The following is a 21,961-nucleotide window of genomic DNA, read 5'->3' on the forward strand; positions in this document are numbered from 1 at the left end:
ATGTCAAGCAGTAGAATAAGAATAGGGTGAAGATATTCTTCACCAGATATGATTTTATTTGACCAGCGAGCATTGAGAAAACAATCAGTTTAATAAACAAGTTTATTTAATAAATCAATAAAGATGTCAATATCAAAAAGAAAGGCACATTTCAAACAAGAAAGTTCGTTTTGAATTCTGTCAAACAACCTCCGTGAACAGAACCGAAGCTAAAAAAAACAAAACAGGTTATCCATTCACAAATGTTTGTGAAAGTGCCTGTTTCCCTCAGCATGAAACTCAGTGAGGAAGCAGCATTGAGCCACAGATGTGTGTGTTATAATGAGTGGATGTGCTGGAGGAGTTTATCACAGTTCTCAGAGCTGCGCTGTTTCTCTCTCACCGCCTCTGTTTGCTGCTGTAACAGACCTCCGTCCACTGCACTGGCCACTTTCAGAACCTCTGACACAGAAAGAGAAGACAAGGAGATCTTTAGACTTGGTTATTACATCATACTTTACTCATTTGGCATAGAAAAAATATAGTGGAGTCATAGTGCAGGGGTTTATGTATTTGGTCCAGAGTCCAGACATACAGCACTGAGCCTTTAACTTCAGCCTAGAACAACTCTACTATCCTTTCTTTCTTTCTTTCTTTCTTTCTTTCTTGCTTTCTTTCTCTCTATACATAGTAAAGAAACAGTATTGAGTCCATGTTCACACACACACTAATGTTTTTTGAAAGAAATCTCTTCTGCTCACCAAGGCTGCATTTATTTGATCAAAAATACAGTAAAAATAGTAAGAATGTGAAATATTATTACAATTTAAAATAGAATATTTTCTATTTGAATTTGATCACATATTCCTGCAACGGCAAAGCTTAATTTTCAGCATCATCCAGTCGTCAGTGTCACATGATCTTCCAAAAATCATTATGATATGATGCTCAAGAGACATTTCTGTTATTATATATATATATATATATATATATATATATATATATATATATATATATATATATATATATATATATATATATATATATATATAAATTATTATTACTATCAATGTTGAAAACAGTTGTGCTGCTTCATAGTTTTGTCGAAACCGTGATAAATGATTTTCAGGATTATTTGAAAAATATAAATTTTTTTGTGTGTGTTTTGAATCAATTAAATTAAACCCATTAAACATCAAACAAATGAATCCTTTTTTAAAAAATGATTAATATCTTTAAAAAAATCTTACTGACCCCAAACGTTGTAAACGTTTGCTAAGTAAAGTATATATATACTAGTATATTATAGTATATATTACATTTATTTATTTCTTGAAAAATGTAGTAATTTAATACTTTTTTTTTGTTTGTTTATCATAATGGTAGGTTCATAATGAAATTGTGACCATAATTAACTGGTCTATTGTAGCATGCATACTCGCATATTCATTTTCATAAATATAATTATTTTTGCAGTGTGATTATGCAAAAGTGTCCATTGTTTTACCTTTACAAAAAAAAAAAAAAAAAAACTTTCAAAGTTTTCAGCTCACCATTTAGGAACAAAGAGAAGCCCATAAAGCTGATTTGTGTTCTTTCAGCAGTCGTGTCTTTGTTGTGGGGATTTGGTTTTATCCTGATTTGTTTGGTCGGGGGGGATTTACCTTTATCCGCCGCTTTATACGTTTGTAAGTGCACCAGAAAACAAAGTTTCCTTTGTGTAAAGAAACGGGTGAATTTCCTCAGTAACTCAAGCACAGTGTGAGAGTGCTGTTATTATAAGCTTAACCATAGGAATGAGGGATTATGGGATATGGTGTTATAATGGACATTAATCACATCTGGGGTGTCTTTGAAATACAAGATGCGTTAAAGAGCATTATCAAAAATAAAGAAAGACAAGAAGAGGAAATCAAGACGGTGTTTTCCCCCACGTCTGTGGCTCTGTATGCATGATGCTAAACGTTATCTCTAAATAAACCCCTTTTGTATAATACAAATGCATATTAGGATCACCCTGTCTGGGCTTATTTAGCGACATCAACCGGATGAACATTATGCCCTACTTACTATATACGTTTTCAACATCCTTTGTGGGTTCAAAGCCTAATTAGGGGGTATGAAGAGTACTCCGTGTGCGTGTGCACTTGGACACATTGACATAGGATTATGGGAAGGTGTTGACAGCCCATGACCCGGCTGGAGGCAGGCCAGTAGCAGAGGAGCGTGTGATGGATAGAGTGTAAAAATGCAGGATTAATGAGGCTCTTTGAAGTGAAGAACAGGGAGATCAGTGAAGTGGACCGTAGATGAGCGCAACACAGACCCGAATCACTTCCTTATGCAGCAGGAAGAGATTTATCTTACACCACAACAGTGTCGACACGAATATAACTGTCATCAGTCACGACTCACGTCAAAACATCAGATGGTTACAGCAGGAATGAAGAAACGCATGCCGTTTGTGTGCGTGCACCCTTACCGAGGACTGAATCCTGGACTTTGGTGTCGGGGTCGTCCATGTAGAGCAGCAGCTGCTTGAACAGGAACTCCAGGTGTGGGCGGCACGAGTGTGTGTCGTAGTTTTTCCCCAGAGATGAGAACCATGTGCTCAGAGACTTCAGCGCTTCGAGGCGGACGTCTTCACTGCTGTCATCCACACGCTTCAGCAGCTCTGAAACACAAACAGACACGCTAATGAAAGCACATACTACCTCACACAGACACACACGCATCTGAAACCATGAAATTGTGCAATAACAACAGTTATTATACACACTGATATGCTTCATTTGACCAGGATAGTCTTATGAAATCTGCCATCCACTTTTCAAAACAAAAGTTAAACATTAAATATAATATATATATAAAAAAAAAATTAACTGACTTTTTATGGGCACTATGTATTATTGTATATTAATAAATGTCTGGAAAATGTATGCAAAACACATAGATATGCTTAATTTAACCAGGATAGTCTTATAACAGAGAAACAGACACAAATATTTAAAAACATTGAATAAAAAAATTAAATAAAAAGCTTAATTCTCTTTTTATGGGCAGTGTCTACTATAATATATTAATGAATGTATGGAAAATGTGTGCAAGCCTCATAGATATGCTTTAACTAGAATAGTCTTAAAACAGAGAAACAAAAAAAGACTATTTTAAAAGACTAAACAAAACAAAATAAAACTAAAGTTTAACACTTTTTATGGGCACTGTCTACTATTATATATTAATAAATGTATGGAAAATGTGTGCAAGGCACATAGTCATAGATATGCTTTATTTAACCAGGATAGTCTTATAACAGAAACAGAAAATGACTACTTGAAAATAAAATAAAAACTATTGTATACAAAATGCCTTGACAATATGTGCAATGAACTGTAACACATATTCCATCTACAATATTTAACACTGTCGGATGCGTGTGTTGCATTTAACATGTTTGAATAATAATAATAATAATAATAATAATGGTGTTATTTCTCCATTTACAGAGTCAAATAAAAATACAGACCTTAGAGCAGAAGCTCTATTTAATGTGATGCATGAAAATACGTCTGTGAGCTATAGAACCTCAATCCATTCCACATGTTTGACAGCTACAGTTTGACATCTGATGTACACAAGCCATATTGTGGAAAGATGCTGGAAAACTGAACAATCTACACCAAAAATATTTAACACAGCACTTCTTGATTTTCATCTGTCACAGTAAATATGCTGCTCTCTTCTCTTTCATTGTTTAACAGTATGTAGGATGAGTTAAGTGTACCTGGATAGATCTTGTTGAGCGAGTCAGTGCTGAGCTGTTGTGTTGTGAGTTTCAGCAGTGAGTGAAGAGATCGACAGGCCAGAAGACGAGCCAGTTTAGAGTCTTCCTCCAGCGCAGAGATCAGCTGGGTACTGAGAGTCTCCTCCACCGACACAATCTAAAACACATTTATCACACGTCAACATCACTCACACAAAATCAAACATGTACGCTACCCTTCAAATCAAAGAATTCTGAAGAAAGCTATCACGGTTTCACCAAAAATATTAATAATCATCATATCAACAATTAGAATATCAACAATTATAATAATCAGAAATGTTTCTCAAATCATCATTTCAGAATGATTTCTGAAGGATCATGTGACACTGAAGACTGGAGTAATGATGCTGCAAATTCAGCTTTGATCACAGGAATAAATTACATTTTAAAATATATTCATATAGAAAACATTCTATTTTAAAAAGGAATAATATTTCAAAATGTTAATGTATATTAACTAAATTGAGACTTAACTAAGTAAAATAAGTCAAATTAAACAAAAACATAAATTTCTTAAAAATTTAATTTCGAAAACATAAAAAAATCTTGCTAACAAGTACTTTAACATATATTTTATCGATGCTCAAAAAAGCAGATATTAACCGTAACAGTTACAAACCATGAAATCAAATTTGACACCATTTACTGCCTTAATAAATGATTTTCTAAATTATTTAAATTATATATATATGCAGAAGTGCCATCTGAAATTTTCTTCTAAAATGATAATTTTTTATCAAGCTCGTATATTTAAGTTCAGCAATTTCACTTAAAAGGCAATAAAAATTACCTATTAATTGTCATTTAAGTGAAATTACTGAACTTAAATATACAAGCTTGATAAAAATTCTAGAAGAAAATTTCAGATGGCACAGAGGCTTTTGCATCTGAACTCTTCATATTATATATATATATTATTAATATTTTGATGCGGTCTTAATGTTTAATGGCTCTGCTGTAGTGATAGAGTTGATGTGTGTGTGTGTGTGTGTTATTACTCGCTCCGCTGGGAAAGCCGCCCCGTGTAGGACAGCTAACAGGCAGCTGAGAGCAGCGGTCCTGACAGCCGCAGCAGATCGACCCGAACGCCACACCAGATTAGGCAACAACAAATCCTGCAGGACCATCTCCATGTATTCACCAAATCCCCTAGGGAGAGAAAACATTATGAAGACAAACTTTAAGACAAACATGACAACTTTAAAAAAGTATATTTGCATTTTACGAACAAAATCACTCTTTAGGTATTTCCAACAATGTCTTCAGTAACGGTTTCATTCTCCTCTCATTTCACTTTTCAAATCAAGCACCCACATGCAACGAAGGAATTTGAGGTGAACGCCACATGAAAAGAGGGGATTTTGCTACATATCTGAAGGGGACTATCCTGATGCGTTACTATATCGGTGTAATTGTGAAGCGTTGTCTTTGAAATGCATAGTATTTAGATCCTTATCAGGCATCAGAGAAGATCTCCATTCTTAAAATGCATAAATCATTGTAATGATGCATGTTTAAGCATATATTTAAGCAGTGGTGGGATACTCTAGATATAAAATAACAAGAGCTCAGCTGTGTAGCAGTTAACCATTGCTGTTATCTCCTATGTTTCAATGCCATCGGGTATGATAGTTTGGATATTTCATCATATTCTCTTATGATGCAAAATACACAATAACTGCATTAAGAAAGATCTGTGACTCATAAACTGACCCCTGTGAGTCCAGTGTGTTGCTGGCGTCCAGCAGTAGTTTGGACAGCATGGTGAAGATGTGAAGTCTCATCTCAGGGTCTCGACTGGGTTCAACGCAACTCTTCAACAGAGGCAAGAGGGTTGGAAGAAACTCGCCCACCACTGGACCTAAAAGATAACATGCAGATGATAAAACCAAAAAAAGAAGAAGAAAATATTGGTGTTTTATTTATTCATACTTTTTCAATATTATTTTACATTACATTTTGGAGAATATTTACTCCATTTATAGTATGTTTTATTTGATTATTATTTTTATTTTACACATTTTTATTTTAGACATCAAGCGCACATGAGCCGATCATATCATCTTCTATTTACTACTAGTTACAGCACCAAATAAACATGGCTGAACACCAGAAGGCATGTTGAAAGATACTTTACAACTTACCGAAATGAACCCTGTGTCATGTAATCGCTCGATCAGTGTTTCAACCGGGGAAAGGCGTCAATAAAACTTAACCTATTCAATGTCCATAAACCCATTAGTTAGCTAGAAAAAAAAAAACACTCTAGAGAAGAGCATTTTGCTGAATATATGCAGAGCATTACATATTCATTATATTATTGCATAACCCGTTTGAGATGTCTTCATTATTTAATGTATTCTTGAATAAATCTGTCATGATTACAGTTTATTGTTGTTTAAATGTTCATATTTCTAAGAATTTTTTTATTTTTATTAAAAAGTTGATATAAAACTGTCTTATGTGCAATTTAAATGTTACAACTAAGTTTTAGATATTTGAGTGTCGTTTATTAAAGTTTAAATTCTGTTTTTATGTTATATTTTTGGCCAAATCCTGAATTTTCAGTTTCGGCCCAGAAATTTTGTTTGGGTGCATCCCTACAAATAACGCTAATTTAGTGAATAATTAAGCGAAGAATGTGACTGCTCACTCCGAGGGAAGTTTGAAGAAGTGAACTTTAATGAGTTCAGCTCTTAAGGTGATGATACACAGGGCAACTTTTTGAGCAATGTTGCTGGGCAATCTTGCTGAGCGATTGTTGCCTGGGCACTTTCCCATTGAAAATGGGCAATACATTTCTATCTGGATAATTTAGATGGGTCGTGGGCCCTGTGTCTCATCTGGTTGCCCGTTGACGGCAACATTGCCCAGGAACATTGCCCAAAAAGTTGCCCTGTGTATCATCACCTTTAGATTGTGTGCGTCTAAACAGAATGTTGCCCAGCTGCAAATGAAACGCACACTCACCAGACTGCAAGGCGATGATCTCCAGCTGTGTCTTCTGAATGGAGTAACTGGTCCAGGTGTGATGCGAGTCAGAGAGCCACTGCAGCAGATCCGCCATGTGCTGTCGGTACAACTCACACGCTCCACTGAGACCCTGCGCCTCACACAAACTCCTCATGGATTCTTCTGCCTGAGAAAGACCCAGGATAATGTTCAATTATTTGATCTACTGTCCATCCATCTACTACTGTGAGCTAAAATGTCACTCAAATCAAGTGAACAGTGAATGACAGTTCATGTTTTTAATGCAATCTTTCATTAAAATAACTTCCCCTTCCTCTTGTAGCTCATCTCTTCTCTGATGATGCGTTTACTGACATGAGGGCGGAGCAACCTGTCACTCACATGAGATCCACCAATAGCAAACCACAACCATCCAATCAGCCAATCAATTCCCCATGGACAAAATCAAGTCCCGCCCTACATTTTTTTCTCGTTCGAGAAGCTGTTTCACTGTCGCAATATATGTCAAAAGGGATATATGTCGCAATATGTATATAAAATGGATATATGTCGCAATAGCGAACTAAAGACTATTGCAACTTCTGTTTCATGGCTGACTTTAACATGATGTTTAGGTGCAGGCAACTCAGGCCAAGAAACTTTGGACATCAGTAGGCAACTTTCTTGAGACCTTGCAGTATGTTCAATATAAAGAGCTTAGATCAGTCATATATAATGTTTAAGTGTGTATGGGAAATGCCGAACGTGTGTGTTTTACCTTGTTGTGCTGTTGCTGCTGTGACGCGAGACTCTGAACCGACACCAGGACCTTCAGCAGCTGCAGACTGATGACATCACAGTCCACCTGACACACACACAGCACAGCATCCACACACACCAACAACTGATCCAGATACAGCGCCTGAGAGACAAAAAAACAGAAACGTGCAACACATTTACAATTTTCATTACTTTTTTTTAATGTTAATTACGTCATTTATTCCTTTTTGTTTGATTTACGGTTTAATTTCTAATTATAGTCTGGACAATTTAATTTAATTGAATATAATTTCATTAAATTTAATTTAGTTTAATTTAATGACATTTAATTTAATTACAGTTGCTATATTTGTTGTTTATTTGACCTTTTTCGTACTACTTTGACAAATGAACAGTTTTTATCATGCCAATAAAGGACACACATAGAGAGAGACTAAACTCTCTGACCTCGTAAAGCAGCCAAAAACACACGATGAGCTTTTCTTTCCATCAGTCTCTGTTATTTCCTACCCCACTACATTTTTACCCACCCTCACAACCTTGTTGTCTCTCTTTCCATGCAGTGATCACATGTCTAGACAAAGTGTCACATTCACAGAAACAAGAGGATCATGACACCGTTTCCTCCAATCAGCGGTTCTGTCATTAACAGGGACGGGATGATTAAGATGCAGGAGTTTTCACAGGCCACTGGAAGTGGGAGGACACTTTTACTACTATTTTTAGAAGGCAAAACTGAAGAACTACTAAGAATTAAGACTTTCTCTTTTTATTTATGTTCAGGACAAGAATATGACAAAAGTAAATTAAATGATGAGGTACACAGGGTTATGCGCATGCAAATAAAATAAAAATATATATGATAAAATACAATAAAAGGAAGTAGACAGATTTCATTTTTTCATAAAGTAAAATAAATAAATGAAATATTATTAAATAGACAGGGTTATGCTCAGGTAAAAAATAAATAATATAATACAATAAAATAAAATGGCATACAGGGATATATGTATGGAAGCTTGTTTCCGCCACAGAATAAAAAATAAAAAAGGTAACGACTTTTTATCTAACAATTGTGAGTTGTTTCACATCAACATTTATCTCAGAATTGAGTGATGTAAACTCACAATTGTGATATAAAAAGTCGCAAAATATCTTCCATATGCACAGGTAAAATAAATAAATAAATAAATGAAATGATTAAGTAGACAAGGTCATGCACAGGTAAAAAATATAAAACAATTACATAAAAACCATTATAAAATAATCATTTTTATGTATTGTCAGTTGATGGTGTGGAATTTTGAAACATATAAAACTCATGATCTTTATAATTGTAAAACTTAGCAGATAAACCTCTTATAGATCAAGATTATCTATTCCCCCCCCCCATTATGTAATGTAATAAAAGACTCGCTTTAAAGATGTGACTTTATGGGCAGGTTTCCAGATCAAACTAACACTCGTAAAACAGAAGCATGTTCTGTAGTTCACGCCTAGGGCTGTCAGAGGAATGATCGACAGGTCTGACAACTGTTTTAAACCGATCGTCCTATCCAGCACTCTCTGCAATTCATGTCCGTCTGGCTCTTCTTGTCCATAAATATAGTCCTGTCTCCACAACGGCCCTTCAGCAGAAACATGTCTCGTCCCACCCCGTCTCCAGCTCGTCTTTTTTCAGGACAGAGGTGAGCAGGCCACAGCTGTCAGCAATGACGTGAGCAGCCAGGTATGCACTTATGTATATTCTCTAATATAGATCTGAAATTTTATGTCGACCTTCCTTTAGACATCTGAGATTTACATTCCCGCTTATAGTCCCATAGCAACACCGAAAACAAAACACGGAGATCTGGTGCTTCTGTTTTCCATGTCCTACAGGCATCGCAAATCCAATTCATAACACATTACACAAGTGCACATCTTCAGACCCACAACATCTGACATATGCTCAAAAGAGGTCTGCGGGCGTGTTATTTCCTTGCCTTCTTCCTACACTGTACTTTCTTTCCGATGATTTTGGAAAACAGACAGCCGAAAGTGTTCTGACAACAGCAACATCAAAGAGCAGGCTGACTTCAAAGCTGCAGCATACAGGAAAGATCAGAGCATCTGCCCCTGTTCACTCAACAGTGGCTTCTTCTTGCTCTTTCAAAATAAAGTTTGATGCAGACATAGGCCCTACTCTAAAATTCACTCAACATAAAACTCCCCAGTTTGCTGAAAATAAGCAGTGTAATTTTAGTATTTAAGGAGACTTAAAGGCAGGGTAGGCAATTTGTTTCCGAAAACATTTTTTGTTATGCTGGTTGAAAGTCTCTTCACATCCTGATAGCAATCACTAAGTCAAGTGGTCTAAATGTATTTATATGTATATATATCTTGTCTGAGGAAGGCATATGACCATAATATTTTCGTCCAATCATTGCATTCGGTCCGAATGATACAATGTCAACGTATCTCTGCAAAACTGCTCGCGCAGACATCACTCGTTTCATGCTATGAGTTAGACAGACGTCAGTCACGAGCACCGCGACCGAAACAGCAGCCGCCTTTTACAGTTCCTCCTGAACCAAAACAACCAGCTTATGCTGCGTTCACGCCATAACTACTGTAACTTAGAAACCCGTGACGTGACGTTATACTGGGAGCGGTTCGTGACTCAAATTTCATTTCATTTCATTGGCTACACTATCAACGCCGAAATGAATCTGCAGCAGTCAGGAGCTCTTTAAGTTGTTTACTGTATTTTCCGGACGATAAGTCGCACTTTTTTTCATAGTTTGGCTGGTCCTGCGACTTATAGTCAGGTGCGACTTATATATCAAAATTAATTCAGACTGAGATGAACCAAGAGAAAACATTACCGCCTACAGTCAAGTCAAGTTTATTTATATAGCGCTTTTCACAATACAGATTGTATCAAAGCTGCTTCACAGTATTAAATTAAAATAATACATCAATGTTTGTTTCTAGTGGAAAACGTCCACGTTTGGTAATGCTGATCAATAGTATTGTTGATTGATTGATTAATTAAATAAAATATCCCCAACTGAGCAAGCCAAAGGCAACAGTGGCAAGGAGCCACGCCCTCTCGTGGCAAACAGCCGCGAGAGGGCGCTCTAGTTGGCGGAGTTGTTCAGAAGCGACACCAAGGATGAAGAAAATTCAATGGATTCAGTGATGTGGAATGAGATCGCGGGAGCTTGGTGGACTTGTTTACTGGTAACTTGCTTGTTGGACTCGCTGGCTTATGTTAATTTAGCCTATTCAGCCTCCCAGGTATATGTTCTTTATGCTATTGTGTAGCTGAATAACTGTTAATGTGTTGCGTTAACATACCGGACACCCACTCAGCCTGTTCTGTCTGTGTGCTACTGTGCAGTTGAATAACTTGCTTTTCCAGATTAAATGTCTGTTCTTGGTCTTGGATTTTGTGAAATAAATTTCTAAATAAATGCGACTTATAGTCCAGTGCGACTTATGTTTTTTTCCTCTTCATGACGCATTTATTGACTGATGTGACTTATAACGTTACTCCAGAGCGACTTATAGTCCGGAAAATACGGTATGTTCATTATTATTGTAAAATATGCTTTGAGAGATGAGGTAGCCTAGCGCCGTCTCTCGTGACGCTTTTGTTTTGCTCCCTGCTGTGTGTTCATGTGTTTTGAAGGAGGCGTGGCTTTGGAGACGTTCTTAAAGGGGCGGTACAATGGTGTTTCATGTATTCAGAGTTGTTTACAGTGTTAAAGAGATGGATTCTCATGCTTAACATGGCCAAAGTTTTTAAAAAATATTTTGGACGAATAACGGAGAATTTCTGTGCCGAAAATCTTACTTCCGGGTTGGTACAAGTTTCGGCTGGTTTTTTTTCGACCGTGGATCTAATGACGTAGACCAGAGTGGAACTCCTTATATGAGCATTTCTCCCGGAAAAGCGCGGCCGCACACACGTCGACCAGAGGAGAGCGAGACCGCGCACATCAACGCGCTTCAACAGGAAATCATCGGCAGCGCTGCATAGTGTCTCCAAAGTGTGTTTTTGGATGTGAGGGAAAGCTTACCAAAGAACCCAGCGTTAGGAACAGTGGATGCAGAAACGAGTTGTGTAGACTGTTTGTTCCCTGCATTTCGACGATGAATGTTTTATAAACAAAGCCCAGATCGACGGATTCTCTCTGGCTCTGGCTTCGCCCACACGGCCCGCCTCCAGACGCTCGGTTTTTTCCGGAAAGACTCGGTACAAGCTATCTTTCTTTTATAAATTTAATAAAACTAAAGACTTTTTGGAGATATGAAGGATGCAATACTACTCTATAGGTACTAGGGCTGTCACTTTACGTTCGAAAATCGATTGCACAATCGATCGGACCAACCAACACAAGTTTCGAAAACGAAAATAGGGAATCGATTTTAAAGGTCTTTTCTCGGAGCGCGTCCAGCTCGTCACGATATGCCCGCAGCGAACGGGCGTCACACAGCAACTCTGACAAACACACATAACAGCCAGTTATACTTCTGCATAATGTTTCTCTTTTTACTACAAAAATGTGAATTCTGCCGGTATTCAGACAGTCTCGTCATGCATACAGATACAGATTCGGGCTACGGTCAACAATCGCCTACGTAGGCAAAATTTGTTTGACATTTCTAACTGTAAACACAGGCATGTTGAAGACTGCAGTAATGTTTTTCATTGATGTTATGGCAGTCCACTCTGCTTATTGTTTTTCGAGAATGTTGCTCTCCTGTTTGTCATTGTCATAGACTGGTCATTGTGCACGAAACTTCACGCCAATAAATCAACAGGAATATTGCTGACTTGTGCGCGTCTCAAGCGCCCTCTTTACGTTTGTCCTAATGCCTGTTAGTTGTCCGTGGATTTGCCCATATTTGGCGTTTAAAATGGAAACGTCTTTAGACATGGAAAATCGATTTAACAATCGATTCAATAAACACTTATGTCTCAAAAATCGAACAGGATTTTTTCACAAAAGTGACAGCCCTAACAGGTACTCAAGATTAACAGGAGATTGAGTGAAAATGAGCATTTCGAGCTGTTTATAAATGAATTTAACTCATTTAAAAATGGTAGAACTTTACTCAGTTATTGAACTAAACTGAATCAACACTGAACTGACTCGAGCCCTCCTCACAATTCTCACATCCTCACAATTGATTTCTGACTTTAGCCGGTTGACAAGCTAAGAAAGTGATACTGTAATAAGGTCAAATTGGAAAAAGATTTTTTTTTAAAAAAGTGTAAAATAGTCACTTTTTTTATTAGATAAAACTAGTTTTAATCAACTCTTTTCAGCATTGAATGAAATATAATTTTACACTACTTTTCAAAAGTTTGGGGTCGGTAAGATTTTTGTTTTTTTGAAAGAAGTCTCTTATGATCACCAAAACTATATTTATTCAGTCAAAAATACAGTATTATTGTGAACTATTTTTACAACATAAAATACCTGTTTTCTATTTGAATATTTTATCAAATGTAATTTACAAAATGAACTTTCAGCATCATTACTTCAGTCTTCAGTGTCACATGATCCTACAGAAATCATTCTAATATGCTGATTTGACGCTCAAGAAACATGTTCTGATTATTATTATCAATGTTGAAAACAGTTGTGCTGCTTCATATTTTTATGGAAACCATGGATTCTTTGATGAAAAGAAAGTTCAAAAGAACCATTTATTTGAAACAGAAATATCTTGTAACATTATAAATGTCTGTACTGTCCCTTTTAATAAATTTCATGCATCCTTGCTGAATAAAGGTAGCCTATTCGTTTCCTTTTGAAAAAAATAATAAAATAAAATATTCGTCTTTCCAGTCGACATTTTTCTTATCTGTCATCTTAAATTAATCAGAGTTCATTACAATACTTTCTATGATTGCATTCACCATTAGATTAATTGATGCTTCTTAAACGGCAACATAATTATGCTATGATGCCTTAAAATGCCGTCTAGGTAGGCATCTCACTAGATTTAGAAACAGAGCTAATGCATTTTTGTAAATACTTATTCACAGTCAGTCTAATATTAATTCTCTCTCTCCCTCTAGATTTCCAGGCAGTCATTGCATTAGCTACTGTGGTATTAAAAACAGGATAATTTGCCATTTCCTTCCCTTAAACTAACAAAAACCACTGTCTCGCCAGCCTTTTTTTTGTCTCAATCATCTCTACGGGACAGTCAAAGGTCCTGCAACATCTGTGATGAACCATGTCTTTATTGTGTGTCACCATCTCCCAGCCAATGCTTTTAAGGCCACATTATCACACGGAAGGAAAACTTTGTTAGATTCTGGCATGAATTCCAAGATGAAACATTGACAGCTGGACCAAAGTATGCAGGATTGTGGTGGACACAGGGGGGATCAGGGGCAAAATTAGTCATTTTTCTTTTAGTGCTTTTAATTACACTATAGAGGGAATTTCTGCAAAGCTCTCTCAGGGGTGGTGACTTGGCACTGAAGGGATGGTAAACTCAAAAAATAGAGCGTTATTTTAGATATCAAAGAGAGCCGAATGTGGGTTGAGAGGAAACCAGGGCCAGACTCTTGGGTCTGGGTGGGATTTTTCCACTCGGTCTGACAGAGATATGTTCTAACACATCTGCAACATGAGTAAGTGTGTGAGTGTGTGTGTGTTTAAGGGGGCTGGAAATATGCAATAAAAGACATTCTTTAGGAAAACAACATTTGAAAGGCTTAAGTCTAAAATTAGAATAGCCATTAAGAGTTAAAAACAGTTGTTTTAATACAAAAAAGTAAGAAAAATTTTGTGACATGATTTTGTAGATGCGGCCACGAAAAGTTTTGCACAAACACAGATTTTATCACTGGACGTCACCAAGTGGCTTTACTGTTAGTAGTGGTAATTTCTACTGTTTAATGCCCTAATGTTATTGGTTGGCTGCATAACTGCACAACAAATGTGATGAATTCTCTGTAAAACTCCTAAAATTCTCAACTTTGATTGACAATAAATTAATTCCGGTTGCTTTGGCATGGCAAGTCAATGTGTGAACACAGCTTCGCAATGGAAACTAAGCACTCAGGAGCAAGTAGAAGGCAGAAATGTCATTGACTCTCACCTGTTGGGACCCCTGACAGACATCAGGGTGTGCGAGCATGTTTCCGATTTTTAACAGGTGGGGTCGTAGCACCTCCCTTGAACTCCCACTTAATACGGCCCCCAGGACCATGAGAGGAGCCCAGGGAGCACCAGACGAGCAGGAATTGGAGTCTTCAACGTGAGGTAACAGAAACTTGAGGAAGACCTCTGGACTGACAAATGCTCCTAAGAGCTTTGCTGACTCCAAACACTGTCAAAGAGAGAGACAGGAGACCACTGAAATAAAAAAGATTCATGATTCAAACATATCTCATAACAGACAGACAGACAGATAGACAGATAGACAGATAGATAGATAGATAGATAGATAGATAGATAGATAGATAGATAGATAGATAGATAGATAGATAGATGCTCCTGATTGGTTGTCCTGTCACCTGTGTTCTGACGTCAGGCTCAGGGTCCACACAGGTGTGGTACAGCACAGTGAGCAGAGACTGCAGGTGTTGTGTACAGTGATCTTCAGCATGCAGCAGCAGAACCCGCAGCAGCTGAGCCGTCTTCACTCGCGTCTGCACTAACCAGTCACCAATGTCCCGCCCCACCGCAGGAAGCAGCTTAGACAGATTCCTCACCACCAGCTCCCTGCAGCCCAGCCCGGGACGCTCTCCTGCCCAAGAAAACAGGGAAAACATTATTTTTCTATTCCAGCGTTCTCCAGTCACAGCTGGTAAAATTGATTTGTTTTTTGTTTTGTTTTTGAAAGAAGTCTCTTATTCTCATCAATGTATTTATTTAATCAAAAATACAGTAAGGGCTGGTTCACACAGAACATGTTTTTGCTGATAAAAATGCAAGGTCTAGAGACACTTTCAACAAGCACAGCGATTTAAGAAGGCTGTGTCATGCGGAGAGACACAAGGCGTGAGCGCAACAGTTAATGACGTCCGTCTAGTGTGTGTTTTTACATTAAAAAACAATGGATAGTTGCGCAGTGGAATGAACAAACGCGTTCTGTGTGCACAGCCCCTTAAAACCAAGTTTGTGAAATATTCAAATTGAAAAAAAAAATGTTTTTATAATTAATTATACTTTAATTTCTTGTTTGATTTGAAGTTTAAACTAAAAACAGCTGTGCTGCGTAATATTTTTATGGAAACTGTGATTCTTAGGATTCTTCAGGATTCTTTGATAAATAGAAAGTTGAAAACTTTTGTGACAATGTAAAAGTCTCAGTCACTTTTGATCAATTTAATGTGTTCTTGCAAAATTAATGTTTTACATTTCTTTCTTTTTTAGCGCAATTTTCCTACGGACAAAATTGCGATTGTTAACTCATGATTTCTGTTCTGTCTGTGCGCACCAATCTTGCACTTCTATCTCCTCCTCAACCAGACCACCTAGAGACTTCGGGTTTTCGGCATTATGTTAAGGAAGGTCTAATCTCGGGAACGCACACACACACAAAAAAAAAAAAAAACATAAAAAGATTTACTATCTCTTAGTGTTGTGATCCCATGACGTCAGAAAATTGCGCTAAAACACTCACTGAGTTTTTATTACTTGTTTAAATAAATCTTACTGATCCCAATTTTTTTTTTTTTAATGGTTCTATACATAAAAGATAAATATGAATTTGTGTTGGATATTAATAAAGAAGCAAAACATCTACCTAACAATACTTTCACATTCAGGTTATCTCTTTTTCTCTCCTCCTCATTCAAGGACAAGATAACTGAGCATCAAAGTCTGTCAGATGTTATTTGAGGGATTAATCTGCAGTTTTCATATCTCATGTACAGTATATATACACTGCCCTGCAAAAAAAAGTTGCTGCTTGGATTTAAATAGGCAAATGCTCAAGAGTCAATGACTGAATCAGTATTGCAGTGATTATTATGTGATTAACATGTTATATGTTTGGCATCAGTTCTTCTAACCCTAATTGATGGAGTGTGTAGCTTTTAATTTCTTAAACATCCATGTAGGAAGACTCATCATGGCCATATTCCAGGATGACAATGATTCATCAGGATCAAATTGTGAAAGAATGGTTGGGAGGAGCATGAAGAATCATTTTCACACATGAATCGGCACCTCTGAGTCCAGACCTTAAATTCACTGAAAGTTTTTGGGATGTGCTGGAGGAGACTTTACAGAGTGCTGGACTCTTGCATTGACAATACAAGATCTTGACCAAAAGTTGATGCACCTCTTGATGGAAATAAATAGTTTAATGTTATTATTTTCATCAAGAGGTCCATCAGTTTAACATTGATTTGTTTTTTGTTTTGTTTTTGAAAGAAGTCTCTTATGCTCATCAATGTATTTATTTCATCAAAAATACAGTAAGGGCTGGTTTTGTGTCAAGATCTTGGCTGGGCAGTTTAAAGAAGGTCATACTGTTATTAGTCAGTCTCACCTCCAGAAGTGTAAAGGGCAGGTGCAGGCAGCAGAAAGTCCATCTTATCCTTCAGATCATCCTCATTTTCCTTTTCCCATTGAGATCCTATTTGTTTCCATAAATCCTCAGCAAGAGACCTAAATAAATTAATTTAAAAATCACTAAATCTTGACTAAATCTAAAGAGATAGTCAAGAAGACAAATAAATAAAAAATCAAGATGACAAATACAATCAAAAGTTTGGGCTCATTAAGATTAAAATTACAACTGAAAACATATTCAAATAAGAAGCAATTATTTTAAACTGTAATATTTCACAATACTACTGTTTTCGGACATTTTCATCAAATAAATGCAGCCTCACCAGCCCCAAACTTGTATGTACTTAGCTTTGTTTGATTGTTTGATTCTTTGTTTGTAATGAGGATAAATTCTAAAAATGTGCATACAATTTTTATCCGATAAGAAGACGTGCATTTTCATGACATTTAGAGGCCTGGAAAACACTGTTATTATGACTGTGCATTTGTTCTCACCTGATTTCAGGGATCTCATCACTGAGACTGCTCAGAAGCAGCGGGATGAGCTTGTGGAAGTAGGAATATCTGTCCGGCAAGTGGAGGAGCCAATCACCCACGACTACGGTCACGGCCTTCCTCACCTGAGCAGATTAGCACAACAATAAATCATTCCCTTGTGGTAAAATAGGATTTAATTATATATATAGGAATAGGAATAGCTTATATTTAGAAATATAAGAACTTCTTGGAAAGATATCAAAGACAGGCCATTTATTAAATAACGCATCAATCAACAAACCTAAGTGCAGCCAGCTTACCCGTGGCGAGTCGTCAAACAATCTCTGAGCCAAGTGGGACAAAACGTCATCTACATTTTTGCCTGCACTGTACCGAATGACCGCGCCGGTGGCCTGTGTGGCACAAACTCTCACTTGGGAATGCTGGTGAGAAATAGTCTGCAACAGAGGCTTCAGAAGACTCTCAGCCTGCAGGTGAAAATGATCTGGGCAAAGATAGATGGACAGAAACTCGCACATTACTATCTCCACTGTGCATCTATGATTGTCTGATTGATATATAAGATCTTAATGAGCTGGTTCATTTGTGCTTGATGAGGTTTGGAGCTGAACTTTGCAGGAAGGTAGATCTTCAGGACTGGCCACCCCTGATATAGACAATTGAGATACAGTGATATGGTGAGATACATAAGATATGTTTTGAAGTCCATAAAATAACTAGCTTCCGGCGAAACGAACATACAGATTCGACTTAATTCTAAGCTCAACTTATGCGAGTAATCCGACGTACTGCTGATATTTACACTACACCATGATGCACTACGTTACTTCCGACGTCACAAGTTGAAGGTAGAAACCTATATATAGGAGCCTGATAAAAATTTTAATATTAAAGAAAAACGTTAGACGGACTTTTGAATCTGAAGTCATCATATATATATATATATATATATATATATATATATATATATATATATATATATATGAATCAAAAAATCAAAACTAACTTTAGCTGGACAATAACTTTATTCTAGAGCCGCTGTAAAGCCAAAACAATCTCTGTTACTGTAATTTCCTATTATCACTGTAAAGCTGCTTTGAAACAATCTATATTGTTAAAAGCGCTATATAAATGAAGGTGACTTGACTTGACTAGATTCATTATACAGGAGTTAAGTGGCAAACTGGCCGTACATGTGTTAGGTATACAAAGCATCAGTCTGGCCATTTCACTATGACAACCAACAACACACATGTAAGGCCAGTTTACTCTATAATGAATCCAAACAAACACACTGCTATACAAATGACCCATGAAAGTGAATTTATGGACAATATACTGTATCTCAACTGTCTATCAACAGCTTGAAGGCCCCACTTACCAGGAACACACTGTGCAAAACTGATGGTGCATTTACAGCTCTCTTTCTTGACTTCAGGGAAGGGATCCGTGATGGTTCTCTGCAGGATCTTCATCATGTCATCCAGGTAGGGGGCAAGCTGTCTGCCGCACACCTCCACCACCAGAGACAGCATCTCCACCAGAGCCAGTCTGAGCTCCTCCGCCGGCTCCAGGATCTCCTTCCCCCCGAGCCTCTGCGCCAGGGCGGGCATGAGATAGGGCAGAGAGTCTTCTGGTTTGGGGACAGATCTGATAAACCCTGTGATGATCTGAATAGTAGAGTCCCTGCATGTCTCCGCAGGATCTGACAGACATTTCAGCAGCGTCTTCAGCAAACCGGCGAAAAGCTCCTGTAGCGCACCGCTGGACAAGCGCTGCTCGATTGTGTCTCTCTTCACCGCTTCTAGAGCTCGTTTTCTGGCGCTTTTGTTATCTTCGTTTAAACAGTTTAAGTGGCGAGCCAGAGATTTTAAAACATCCGGTGCAGCTCGATCATCACTGGCGGTCGCCATTGCTCCTTCACGTGTGTTATGTTGTTGCTGGTTGTCATGGCGGTTGTTGCCACTACGATTGCGACAGCTCAGATGGCTTTACGGTAGATGCACATTCAAAACAGATAAACTATATTTTATTTACTTTACTATGGTCAGAACAATATTTTTCACTAAGAAAGAATAGACAGATAATGATAAATAGACAGAATTATTTGTAATGAGATGGCGTACATAGACATATTATATTTTTAAATCTGATTCTGTATTTGACAATCCACATCACTACTCTTGCCTCTAAGCAGTTTGAATAATCACATGACATGAATAATGTAAGAAAAAGCTGCTTATTATAAAAGCATGCATTTTTTTTTTACGTTTACTGTTACCATAGTTGCTCATTGGATAAAAAATTGACACATGCACAGTCATCTCTTATGTCTTCGGGGGTTTTTATAACAAGAAAACTGACAATAGTGCACATAGTACATCTTTTACAGGATCTAAAAGGTATTTTTTAAAATAATTTTTTGTTTGTGAAAATACAATTTTGCCGCAACAATAAGAAAGTTAACAGTAGATTCTAATTATTCTAATTTGGTTTCTAATTTACGATTAATATTAGTTTTATAAACTCAAATCATTCCAGGAAAGTGATGAAACATTACAAGAAAAAAGAAAAGAAAAGAAAAGAAAAAACTAATGTGTTTGTAGAGGTCAAGGTCTGTGATCCACAAAACTTGAGTGCTATTCAGGATGACGCACAGACCCAAGATGACGCTGATTGGCTGAAACAGGAGATGATTCAAAATAAATAAAAGCTCTAAATAAACTAAAAGTAATCTCAACCCATTAACATCTACATGTCAGTTATATGTCTTTTCTGGTTTTTTTAAATTATGTATTTTATTAATATCAGTGTCAGTGTCCAATCGCGAGACGGATTGACGTCACAGCGGGCGCTCGCGAGCAGCAGGACCAAACAAGCAACATCCCAGAGCGCGAGCCTTGCATCTCCGCCTCATAACGGTAAGCCAAATTAACATTAAATACTGTGCAACACACGCGACTGTTTTCAGCTTTATATACCGAGAGGAGCTGTTTCCAAGATAATACATTACTAAAACCATTTATACACCGCATAGGTTTGTATTTTGAAGCGAATAAGCTGTGATAAAAACGTAAACAGGTGATCACAGAGTGATGCTCGAGCGCTCCGCCGACAAACCGACGCTTCGTGTTTCACGCACGACTGAATGCGGTATCGGTTTCGTGAACGTATAGGTCGAGAATGAGGATTGATGCTTCAGTTGCTGATGATTTTTGGATGTTTGATGTGAATCAATGGCGGAAGTGAAATGTAAATGTGTAACATCATGCTGAAGAATGGCCTATATCATCATTATGATTAAGTCTGTCTATCTATTTATCTATCTACCTTAGATAGATAGACAGATAGATAGACACATAGGTTGATTGACAGATACATACATGCATATTGAATACAGTGGATTTTTCTAGTCTCTCAACAGTCAAACATTATTATTTGAGAGAATAAGACACACAGACTTAAGAAAGAATATCTCTCCTCGTCCCCCCTCCTGCTCTTTTCTCCTGCGGCAGAGATAGAAGATAAGATGGCCACCTCCTCCTCCAATCTGGAAGAAGATGAAAGTCTGAAAGGCTGTGAGGTTTTCGTGCAGAAACACAACATACAGCAGATCCTCAAAGAGTGCATCGTCAACCTGTGCATCGCCAAGCCCGAGCGGCCTATGAAGTTCCTGCGGGAACACTTCGAGAAGCTGGAGAAGGTGCGTTACTCTAATACTCTGTTTGCTCTGCTGGTGATGTGTTTGTATAAGTTATGAATTTGTGTCAGAAAAGGGTGATGGTTGGGGATCACAACGGATGTGGCTTCATTCCCATGGAGCTGGGGAAGCAGGAGCTGGAGAGTTATTGAGATCATCGCTGTCCCATTTGGCTCGGCACTTAACCTCAGGATGCTCCGGGGGGATGATCCTGTAATGAATGCACTGTGCATTGCTTTGGAAAAAAGTCTGGCTGAATTCGCTGTTAGTGTATTCACTGTTAATGAAAGCCTTCGCCTTCCCTCAAACATCCATGATCATTAACTGTCATTGTGTTAGCGTTCATAGTGAGGTTGTTGTTGTTCTTTATGTGTCTTATTTGTTGACAAGTGCACCACACTAGAAAGGATATTAATTAGAATTAATTGCAGGTTTTGGAACGAGAAATCGTTGGTTTCTATTAACGCTTCTTTGATCTGTTCCTGGAGTGTGTGAATTGAGTGGACAGCATACACTTAGGCACTTTATCAGGATCTGTGGAAAATCTATGAAGTTCATTTGCAGGTGTAAACATTGGATTTTGTAGAGCTTATATAGTTTTACAGCAGCTATATAGTTTTACAGTATATATATATATATATATATATACTGTAGTCAACATTTGAAGTGGATAAAAAAAGTTCATCA

The 21,961-nt window shown here is 37.4% G+C and overlaps 3 protein-coding genes across 3 annotated transcripts in view; 2 read left to right on the forward strand and 1 right to left on the reverse strand.

The window, feature by feature from the left end:
- Nucleotides 1-21,961, forward strand: part of ccdc137 (coiled-coil domain containing 137) — a 224,026-nt gene that overhangs the window by 99,254 nt on the left and 102,811 nt on the right. The gene's annotated exons all lie outside the window — the stretch shown is intronic.
- Nucleotides 13-19,487, reverse strand: dnaaf5 (dynein axonemal assembly factor 5; the record flags this gene model as incomplete). The annotated part of the gene is made up of 13 exons (XM_079871010.1): nt 13-441; nt 2,462-2,653; nt 3,764-3,920; nt 4,804-4,954; nt 5,519-5,666; nt 6,776-6,944; nt 7,536-7,679; nt 14,651-14,881; nt 15,069-15,301; nt 17,054-17,172; nt 17,572-17,696; nt 17,874-18,058; nt 18,956-19,487. 13 exons carry the CDS (start codon nt 19,485-19,487, stop codon nt 317-319), a joined length of 2,511 nt encoding a protein of 836 aa, XP_079727136.1. The 3' UTR covers nt 13-316.
- prkar1b (protein kinase, cAMP-dependent, regulatory, type I, beta) overlaps nt 19,099-21,961 on the forward strand; it is a 60,124-nt gene continuing 57,261 nt past the window's right edge. The window contains exons 1-3 of the mRNA XM_079871033.1: nt 19,099-19,570; nt 20,386-20,495; nt 21,090-21,277. Of these exons, the coding sequence (XP_079727159.1) occupies nt 19,506-19,570; nt 20,386-20,495; nt 21,090-21,277 (363 nt within the window). The 5' untranslated portion in view covers nt 19,099-19,505. The remainder of the gene's footprint in view (nt 19,571-20,385; nt 20,496-21,089; nt 21,278-21,961) is intronic.

Source organism: Squalius cephalus (genome assembly GCF_949319135.1).
Source record: "Squalius cephalus genome assembly, chromosome: 1".
NCBI classification, from domain to species: domain Eukaryota; kingdom Metazoa; phylum Chordata; class Actinopteri; order Cypriniformes; family Leuciscidae; genus Squalius; species Squalius cephalus.